We start from the raw sequence: 11,194 nt of genomic DNA, 5'->3' as shown, positions 1-11,194 counted from the left end.
CAAAAGCCAAAGTATATAGTTCAGAATAGACATCGGTTAATACCTGAGTCGAAACTTATTCCCCTCTTTACGTTTTAAATAATATTAAATTTATTTTTGAAATTTCGAAGCATAGACATTGATTTTCCAAGAAATTGAAACATATTAGAATAGGTTTTTATTTTTTTAAAACCAAAGTCTATTCTCCTATTTTAAATTTTAATTATTTTTAAAATTAAAAGGGAATAAACTTTGGTTGATTCTTAACTAAGAATCAAGAAAAATAAAAAGTTTAGGTGGTAAATAATTACAGTGTTCCATGGCTTATGAAGAGCTTTAAAGTAAAATTTTATATTAAGGGTTTGAATTACATGTTGAAAAACTAGGTAACTTGAAACCAGTAAAATTGATTTATTGCACTTCATTTAATCAACAGAGAACTTATCTCTGTAAATTTTTACATCATTAAAACAATAAACACTTGTCAATTTCCATTTTAGAGGAAGGAAAACTCAGGTTGTAACCAGGCAAAAGTAAAATGGATCAGCTCCATTAGTCACTCATGATGAAAGTACACTCAATATTAGATGCTTCATTGAAAATTTGAACAAACTTTCCTTCACAATCAAACAATAAAGGAAAAAATTGGGTAGTTCAACAGTAGGAAGTTACAAGATCTTTACCTGCTCTAAAGTCTATGGGTAACATTACAATGATTTTTGATTTATTCTCACACAGCTGACTAGAAAGGAAAGTGCCATAACATGTTTTTATATCTGCTCATTCGACAAAAAACTTTTTGAAAATATATATACTATATTAATGTGTGCAGTCAAAAGATTTCAGGCATGCACCCGTCAGATTTCAGCTAGTTTATGGAAAACAATATAAAATTCCAGTTAGTATTATTTTCTATTTTTTTTAATTCATATTCAACATTGTTATATCTGAATATGAGATTTAACTTTTGATATACAGATTATAGACAAAAATTATGAAAAGGAAAAATGGGTATTTAGTATTTACAATATTCATTCTTCTCTTGGGATCCATCTGCTCCACCAAAAGCTTTTCCTGCGTCTGTTGAGCTCATCCATACTCTCATTTAAGGTTCTTATAATTTTCCTCTGAAGTTTAAGAGCTGAAGCTAAAGCATTTCTTGGTGCACTGGCCTTCATTTTGGGTTCAATTTCCTACATCATGAAAAATGGAGTATTATAAGATCATACTTAGTATTTGGATAATCTTGTTAGGGATAAATATACTGTTAATTGAGTGGAAATAGAAAAACTCTTTTTGTTGAATCATTTATGAAACGTATCAGTGTGATCCTTCATTTCACAAACAAAATTCATTTCCTCTTGGTCGCTTTGATTTTTGAAATAGGGACCACACATGACACATTTCATAAATGGGAGATCAAAATGAGATTGCATTTTAGAGACTAAAAGCTAAGACAGCTCTATTAATATGGACAAACTATAGTACTCGTAATTATTAATGCAGGATCGATTAATTTTGGTATTGTGACTTTCTCTCTTGTGCCATTAAGGAATAAAAAAGAGAAGGTTTTTGTTGGAAATCATATGGGAATGCATTGCAAAATCATATGTAAATGTAATTTTATCAATCTCATTAAAAAAAAAAAATCACTTTTAATTGCTTCACCAAGGACACTGATTAGCATTTCTCTTATTTACCTGAGAAGATACAAATACTGATAAATATAACAGAGAGTGGTCACAGAGTTAAGATACAAACTCTTAGTTCCTGAAGCTGAGCTTCAGTGAATCCACCATCCTTCTGAGTCCCTGATTTTGCCATTAGATTAGTAATCCACTTGGCAGCTTCTCCATAGTCCTGTTGAGTTGCACGCAAGAGCTGCAGCCTCAGTGTTTGCATAAAAGACAATGCCAACAAGCCTTCTCTGTCAAAGTAAGGATGAGCCAATGCTGCTTTTGCACTCAGTCTTTGTCTTGCTTTGTACCTTACCATTGATTTTAGAAGTTCCCATCCTATTCCACCATCCAAATCCAACAGCTCAAAGCCCTTCCTTAGTTCAGGGCCGCATCGAGGCTCTACAGTTTTTCTCCAAGCAACTATGTCATAGTCACACCTCTTTAGTTGACGGTTGAATTGAATGAGGCTATTATCAGTTCTTAGACCAGGGAAAGCCTATAATAGAATGTTAACAACTGTAAGCGTTTCAAAATACCAGCTTAATCAGATGGTTGGTTTGATCACCCTTTGCCACTTTTAAATGTTTTACCTGACTAAAACTCACCTACAGAATTATGAAAAACAACTCTACAAGACAACAATTGTAGGAAAGCTCACTTTAACTTTCAGAACCAGAATACTGTTATGAAGTCTTCATTGTGATCAAAGTGATTTATTACATTAATCTTCGTAATATTCATATAAATTGAATACAGATATTGACTGATTAGTTCCAATAATAGGAGAAGAATTCGTCACCATTAGATACTTACCATTTGTAGAAAGATTAAACCAGCACTATAGATGTCGAATCTGTCTGGCGAATTCAACTGTTTAAAACATGAAATCCATCATAAGCAACAAAAAGCCAATATCATTACATGATAAAGGGAGCTATACGTGCTAGTAGTTCATAAGAAATATTTAACCTGCCATAAGACTGGGGAAAGTGCAGCTGCAACTGGAACTGAGGGTGCTGAAGGAGTTTGTGTGCTCATGATGTACTGCTCTGGTGCAGCATATCTGAATTAGAAGAATTGAACACACCATAAATTGCCTATTGTTGTATATCATATGTCAAACAAAGACATGGATTACATGTAGTTTACATATAATACTTCTATTAACAATCCTAACGTTAAGAATGAACCCAATGGTCATTGCTAGAAAGCAACATCAATTTTGTTTGCGTTACCAATTGGAATATACAAAACATTTAATCTTCATTCTCTTGTTCAACTAATCATCTGTACAGCCTTTTATAGTGAGGTTGTTCTGTCAAACAAGGGTATATAGTGCTCATGCTAACACTCTCCCTCAAGTTGGAGCATAAAAATTTATCATGCCCAACTTCTTGATTGCACAATGAAACACCTTTTCTCAAACAGTGAGCACATTCACTAGTTGAAATTCTAATTTGTCAAAAAAGAAAATTGTATAATCTTTGGGTCAAGGTTCTCCTTGACAAAACGACGATCAAATTCAACGAGCTTTGGCGCGATTGTGTTGTATCAGCATCAGGTCATTCATGATTCCAATGCCTATCTTATTATCACAATGAAATCCATAGGTTCTACATATTCAATCCCCAATTCTTTTAGAATACTTCTTATCTACAATAGTTCACATACACCATGAGTTCTTCCTCGGAATTCCTCTCTCCACTTGCAACATTCTTTTCTTTCTTTACTTCTCCAGGTGACCAATTTACCTTCGACATCCTTTTCTTTCTTTACTTCTCCAAGTGACCAGTTTACCTTTCACGACGATAGTGACTATCTATACGTAGATTATTTGGCTGTTTGATCACCTGCTCAATCAATCAGAATCTGTATATCCTTTAACGTTAAACACAATTCCTCATAGAAGAGTAGTCCTTTTCCTGGAGCATTGTTCAAGTACCAGAAAATTCGATAAACAACATTCATATGTTCTTCATTTGGGGAATGTATGAACAAGCTTACAACATTGCAGCATACACTATATCCGGTTGTGTGTGACACAAATAGATTAGTCTGTGAATTAGTAGTTGATAATGATACTTGTCTGTCAGGACTTGATTTGGGAAAATTCCCAGCTTATGATTCATTCCAATGGGTGTTTTTGCTGGTTTGCAAGCATATAAATTACAATTAAAAAGTCTAATACATATTTTTACTAATCTCTTGTCTTGACCTTGCCAACTTAATCTCCAAAAATATTTAAGTAGCCCCAAGTCCATCTCAAATTCAGCAGCCAAATACTTATACAATTACCTCATTTCACAAGGATCGTCCTCAGTTAAAATCATATCATCAGCATATACAATTAAGATTGTTACCTTTCCTTCTTTGTGTTTTATGAACAAAGTATGGTCAAAAATACTTTTCTTATATCCAAAATATTGTTCATTGTTGAACAAAGTCTCCTAAAATAAGCCCTCTAGGACTATTTTAGTCCATACAATGACTTTTCAGCTTACAAACTTCTCTTCTACATCCAGTAGTGCGGTTAATGCCATGTGGTAAGTCCATATACAACTCTTCATCTAAACCTCTATTAAGGAATGCATTTTTAACAAGTGTCTGCATAGGTCAATCTCAATTTTCTGCAATGGACATAAGAGATGAATTTGTATAGATCTTGGCAACCAATACAAAGTCTCAAGGTAATCCACCACATAGCTTTCCATATACGCTTTAATGACTTGCTTTATATCTATCATTACTGCCATTAGCTTTGAGAAAGAGGAATGTTTGCAGAACCCAAACATCGTAATGGGTTATTGTAAAAGATTATAAACTTTGATTCAAAACTAGGTAGATAAGGAACTCAATGACTCTTAGCCAATTTTCAAATGTCACAATGAAAATTCAAAACATCCAAACTTAGAAATGGATTTGGGTGCAATTTTTTGTAAATACCCAAACAAAAAATGTCCTAATCTTCAACGTCATAACCATATACTAGCGTCTTGCTAGCTTGATTCACACTGAATCTTGTCCATTATTTTCTGTCAACTCCAAGTAGTAGAGTTTGCCCCGCCTAACACCATAACCAAGAATCTTCCAAGCCAGGTTCCGAAAAAGTTCAATATGATGGACAAAAAGTTACAGTGCAAGCAAGAGTAGAGGTTATTATCTAACAGTCTAACAGACAACAAATTATATTCGACTGATGGGACAATAAGGACATTATCTAGTGAGATTTTCAAACAAACAGCAGATCCTGTTCCAATAATGGGAGATGTACTACCATCAATGTGGCAGTGAAAATGGACCAAGGGGAATGAGAAATTGTTTGTAACTAATGGAAGTCCCAAGCCATATGATCAGATGCACATATATCAATGAATTAAATGCTATTATCATGGTTCAGAGAATACAAACATCTTACCAATAATACGTGAATGGACATTTGTTGCGGGTTGTGGCCGACCATGTTTGGCCAAAAAATAACCATTGATTCAATTTAATTTGACAAGTTTCGTATGATCCATCACAAAAGGTTTGTGATATAGATAAGATGGGGTTGGTAGGATCTATCGTGCTGTCTCAGACAACAAAAAAATAGGGTTGTAGAAGTAATTTCAAATGCAAGTTTCGACGGCATTTGATTCGATTTGGTATTGTGCAGGATCAAACGTGCTCTAATACCATGTCAAACAAGAGAACGTGAAAAGTATATTGTCATACTTTATTTTCTGCACATATTTTACCTAGATACAATTACTTTCTGTGAAACAGGAAATATCCTATGTAGAGGAAAACAAACATTCTTAAGGCAAACGTAAATAATTAGTCAACTAATTAAATTGACTACAAAGTCATTCTAGTAATTGCAGAAAACATATTCTAATAATTATGGTATAAACAGCTCATGCTAACATTGTCAAACATATATTTAAACTCAAAAGTGATATTAGTCGTGAAACAAGAGGTAAGGCTGATCAACAATAGATCTATGGACCCACCCTTCCCTAGTTTTCTCATGGCAGGAGCTTTATAGGATTCAGTTCTGTACTTGTAGAAATGATGGAGTGAATTCAGATTTAAAAGTTTGTTTTTTTTCTAATTTACATATATATGTTACATAGGAAACTTTTCAAGCAACGTTCTACAAATTTTTTCCCAGATATCTATGTTCATCTTCCGAAACTTTTTCTTCGAGCAAATCACATGAAAGTGCTTTTTTGTCTTTGATCACATTGACTCATCCTCTGGTGATATAATACTGCAAGAAGGATTTGCAACCTAAAACGGAACCAGAATATAGAAGCACAACTGGCAGCAATTAAAACCATAGATGGTGCTGGGACCTACCACCAGTACGGTATATGCTTTCATTTCAAAGCTATAAACATCATATATATGTTAAATCTAGACAAAATATAGGACTTGTATCTTGTATGACATCTACTTCAAGTTCTTTAAGGACAATTTTGAAAATATAGAAACAAGTAAAAATGATAAGCTCCACCAGTGTATTATGCACAAGAAACAGAACAATCAGCAGAGGGTTGAGTTAAACGTTAGTTGGCTACATGTATTATTAATGTCAAATAAAATACCTTGGATCCAAAAGAAACTCCTTTGGAATGTAGTTTATGCCCACTCGCAGGTCTGTAGCAGCTCCAAGATCAATGATTTTGAATGTCCGAGACTCTGCCCCCATGGTTTAAAAAAATGTGAGCTTAATTTCGATCATGGATCTTTTTGCATTGAACAAAAGTCTCTAGATTCTTTACCTTCGGAGAAAATAATGTTCTGTGGCTTAATATCCCTATGCACAATACCAGTTGAGTGAAGACCATCCAGTGCAAACAAGATCTGCCTCACGATTGTCTGAATGATTCTATTTTCTCTTTCCAATCCCTTGGGCAAGTCTTGAACCTCACCCAAAATTAATGTTTCAACCTGAAATTTGTGACACCATCATTTGGTCTGATAAGAAAGCTTGATTTACCATGGGAGCACAAAATTCAAATAGAACATAAGAAGAAGATGCTTTGAGTCGGAAATATAGTGAAGAGCACGTAATCTAGAAGCTAATACAAATTAGAACATACAATCTTCCTCAAATACAAGTAAACTTTATAAACTTCAGAACAAAATATAAGGCCAAATACTATAAAATTGAAAATTTATCAAGCACAACCATAATGGTTAAATAGAGTACCAACATTATATGGAAACTCTCTACTCTGCACCAAGTCAGCTAGGGTGGCATCCCCTTCAAACCGCCATATAAGCCAGTATTCAGCAGATTTCTTTGAAGAGCTCTGCAAACATTATGTGAGAACTGTTGTATTTGTCTTGACTGAAACTAAAATGTTAAATGATGTGATGAGAATGTCTTTGGTTTCCCCATACATGTATGATAATAATACCAAAAATTCATTAGGTAGTACTCTTAACAGATAAACACCTCAAGAAAACCATAGACAAAATCTGCACAGCTGCTTGCACAAGCTCTTCGTACACGCTCATTCATCCATATTTCTACAGCACCATATTCAGTCGCCTTCTTCAAGACTAAGTCACCTTCCTTCCAGTGAGAACCAAAAAGAACCATAAGTAATATTTATATAATTCAAGCTATCTTACACTGAAATCTCAGAAGCAGATATGCCATATCAACATGTGGGTTCCTCATTTTGTTTCCCAAGCCATGACACTAAAGCAATCGAAAGTTAAGACAACACAAACAAAATTTATAAACAAATATAACACCAACATGGACATGAAGTAGACAAGGGCACTCCAATATGACTAATGTTCATATTACAGGACACCACATGACAAAAGAAATTTAATATCAACACGAGAAAAGACTTAAATCGACAAGGAAGATTTGGTTGTTCACCTTCTCTGCATGAATATGAACTTCACAAAAAGAAATGCTAAGAGTGATTAGATTTTAGATCTTGATACTTTTTATCATGTTATTATCAATCTGACTTCTATAGATGTTTAAAAAATTTAATTTGCTTTATACACTACAACTGTCTTTAAATTGTCTGGCCTACACTGGTCTCAGCTAAGGCATTTGAGACACCAATGACTAAATTATAATAAAACCCCTGGCGACATGAGTCATATGAGGTGTCAGTGTCAGAAACATGTCACACCACCGCGACAGCTCAAGCGAGAGAAGTGTCTGCCTGTGCTTCATTATTGAAAATTAATGGCCCTCTTCAAATTAACTTGTGTGCATGTGAAGTAGTTCATAAAATATGCAAGCAGTAATCAGTTAGTACAAAAGAACGAGTAAATTTTCAAAATTTTCAGGAGTTTCCAATTAAAACATAGAGCAACACCTTTGAAGAGGGTTTATTGGCCAGTGAAACTCTATAAACCACTCCAAACGATCCCTCCCCCAACTTCTTGCCCAGAACAAAATCATCCTGCCATCAAAAACCAGTATCAGAAACAACTGCTACCGGAAACAAATTTCATAAAAATTTCAAAATTCAACTGGAATTCATACCTTCTTGTAACTGGGTCGGAACAACCTCTCAACAAAGGCAAGAACAAACATGTCAAAGAAACCAGGTGCCACACCAGGTGTGGCCCAAAGGTAAGATAGAGTGCCCAAAGCCAGAATCACCCCAGGGACAGTAAGTGTCAAGCCATTGGACTTGGGAAGAGTGCTCCTATAGATTACATCTCCACACTGCATCACACTGCAAGGAAGTCCAACCCCAACACCCACAAAAAGGTTGTGAACTGTATCCATCCATTCACCCCCTAGTGCAAAAACTTTAACCACTCTTGGGTTTGAAAAATTGAATCTTGCACTGCATTGAGCCTCCCCAGAGGGTCTAATCCTAAGCCTCTGGCCAAGAAACAAGGACTTGTGCTTTGGTATTTGGGTTTGTTGGAGCTTGGTTACTCCTACTCCAATTCCTGTAGTTGCAACAGTGGCCATGCGAGTTCAGTTTAGCTTTGCTCTGTTAGAAAAATCTTGAGAACTTCACCTACAATCCCCTTCCATTTTACACCGCAACTTTTTTATATTTTTAATTTAATTTACAATAAGATATGATTTATATTTATATTTATATATTGGCGGTTATATTAGGTATTTATTGTGGCTGCAGTGACTTTCGACGTTCGGAAATTGGATTGAGGATTAATCTAGGCCACAAATAGCACGTAGATACTAATGGGCTTTAGGTTGGGCCTACTTGATATGCTTATCTTATACTAACTTCTACGTTTTATTTTGTTTGCTTCTTTTTCGTTGTTTAGTTAGCCTTTTTATACATAAAAATAGAAAAATAGTTTGCATTTAGGTCTATTTACCAATAAGATAAAATTATTTAAATTCATCACATAAATTAATATTAAGATTCAATTACTTAGACCTTTTTATACAATTCAATCACTAAGATTTGAAATAATAAAACTAATTGACAAAATGTTTTCATAAGAGAACAAGAGAATAATTGAAATAATTAACATCGTTCAACAAAATGTAAATCTTAAAGTAAATTCATATATTTATGAAAAAAAATGCAAAACTAGAGTAAATTTATCATTTTCACTCATTTTTGGATTTGAACATTTTATACCTAAGCTTTTCTTTTTTAGTTTTTTTATTTTTAATTTGAAATTCGTTCTTTATATTTTGGTAAGATTATCTTCTTTTGTGTAATCAGGAAGAAAATATAAGAAGGGAGAGTTGAATTGTATTTTAAAACTTTTTGGATAAGTTTCACAATTATTGTTTGTTGAATGATATTCAAACAATAATTTTGTATTTGTTAAGTAACCGATCTAAGAAAATTTTCATTTTAAGTTGTCATGTAATGTCTCTCCTTCTAAGTTAGTATAAGTGATAATGACATGAAAAATAAAGAGCTTGAGAAAGACTATACATAATATATTTATACATATTCATTTAATCACACATATTATGTCAAATTTTCAATCAACTAATTGAGTTCTACCAAGCAAACTAATGTAGCAAAAATATGAGTATTATTATGGCTCACATGCACTCTTGAAAACCCCCCTTGAGTACTCTTTTACCATTTGATTCCTAACTCAACCAAGTATTCTTTCATAAGTCACTACTGACTCAATCAAGTATTTTTTTGCAAGCTATACTAGCTCAACACGAGTATTTTTTTTTTCGGCTCTTAGTGATAAGTCCCTTATCTTTGATTTTTTTTCTTGACTAAATGCATTCTCTTGGGTTATTTTAAAGGTTAATTCTTAGTTTTTAGGTTATATTTGGGTTAGATAGCATTTGATGTTAGTTTTATAAATTTAGCTTAATTGGAGGGTTTTAACATGCTTTTAGTGTAAGTTGTAGACTAAGTCGTAGAAATAGTTTAAGTTAGGAGAATTTTAGTTTTTATACTAGTTTCTCGGTTCAACTTCAGTTTTGAAGATAAAGATTATAGTAGAATTTAACATACTAGTTTGTAATCTAGTTTTAGTCCTAAGGTAAGTATTTAGAGTGGCATATTTTAGGTAATACAGTTAGAAATAAATTTAAGAACACAATCTTAGGATAGTTTTGAGTTTTAGGTTTTGTTTTCTTTAATGCATTAGGAAAAGTAGTAAGTTTGAGTAGTTTAGTTAACCGTCATGTTAGTAGAATAGTTTTTATGAAGTAGAATAATTAGTTTTATAGATTAGAGGGTTTTAAGTTGTGATTCCAGCATTAGTTAGAGTTAGTTTTAGCTTTATAGTGTTACAATTCTACAGTAGTAAGAGAGTTGTGGTATTTTAGCTTAATCTAACCTAGTTCACCTTAGGTTGAAACATAATTTTGATTCTTTTAAGTCTATAAATTCCCTACTTATGTTTGAATGATTTTGGTGCAAGTTGAAATACTTAAATCCAATAATGAGAACTGATCTAAATATGAGAAACAAGAATTCTACGGTAGAGGATATTTGTGAACCATTTTGGAAGAAAACTTGAATGATGGAGGTTCACCTCATGGTTGACTTTTGGATTTAAGGTTTCAATTGGTGATTAGAGGGTTGAAGACCTTCAAGGACACTAAAAGGGACTTGAGCAAAGCTGATTTTTTTATGAAGCACCAATTCTAGAAAATACAAAATTTGAACTAGTAAAGCTAGGTGCAAAAGCTGGAAAGTTGACCAAAGTTTGACTTTTTGTTTTAGTGCAAATGCAAGGGCAAGCTGGTGGAGACTGTTCAAAGTACTTAAACACACATGCTAAATGCTGAAGCAACCAATTGAATACCTCTGAAAGGTGCCAGTTGGCCGAGAGTGACTTAAGCTCAAGTTTAGTAACAAAGTGTAGTTAGTTGGTAGGTTTTATTTCTGTATTGGTTTTGAGAAGTTGTAACTAGAGTAGTTAGTCAAGTCTTATGTGGTTTACTGACTTTATATAGTACTGAAAAACACTAAGTTGACCACAATCCACCATTTCACACTACACAAACCTTCATTCACTCAAATTCTCTCCATCCATATCACTAAACCTTGGTTTAGAGGAAGTTTCCTGAGTAGACCGCACAATAGGATATTCTT

At 33.6% G+C, this 11,194-nt stretch overlaps 1 protein-coding gene across 1 annotated transcript; it reads right to left on the bottom strand.

Moving 5' to 3' along the window:
* Positions 1 to 865: 865 nt before the first annotated feature.
* On the bottom strand, positions 866 to 8,698 carry LOC114174299 (serine/threonine-protein kinase STN7, chloroplastic). The gene is made up of 10 exons (XM_028059118.1): positions 8,167 to 8,698; positions 7,997 to 8,083; positions 7,105 to 7,224; positions 6,860 to 6,958; positions 6,425 to 6,593; positions 6,248 to 6,341; positions 2,628 to 2,721; positions 2,472 to 2,528; positions 1,741 to 2,154; positions 866 to 1,172 (listed from the first exon to the last, which is right to left on the bottom strand). Exons 1-10 carry the CDS (start codon positions 8,605 to 8,607, stop codon positions 1,011 to 1,013), a joined length of 1,737 nt encoding a protein of 578 aa, XP_027914919.1. The 5' UTR covers positions 8,608 to 8,698; the 3' UTR covers positions 866 to 1,010.
* Between the last annotated feature and the right edge of the window lie 2,496 nt (positions 8,699 to 11,194).

Source organism: Vigna unguiculata, chromosome 2 (assembly GCF_004118075.2).
Source record: "Vigna unguiculata cultivar IT97K-499-35 chromosome 2, ASM411807v1, whole genome shotgun sequence".
NCBI classification, from domain to species: Eukaryota; Viridiplantae; Streptophyta; class Magnoliopsida; order Fabales; family Fabaceae; genus Vigna; species Vigna unguiculata.
Note: the sequence above shows the minus strand (reverse complement) of the source record. Positions and strands in the feature narration are given on the sequence as shown.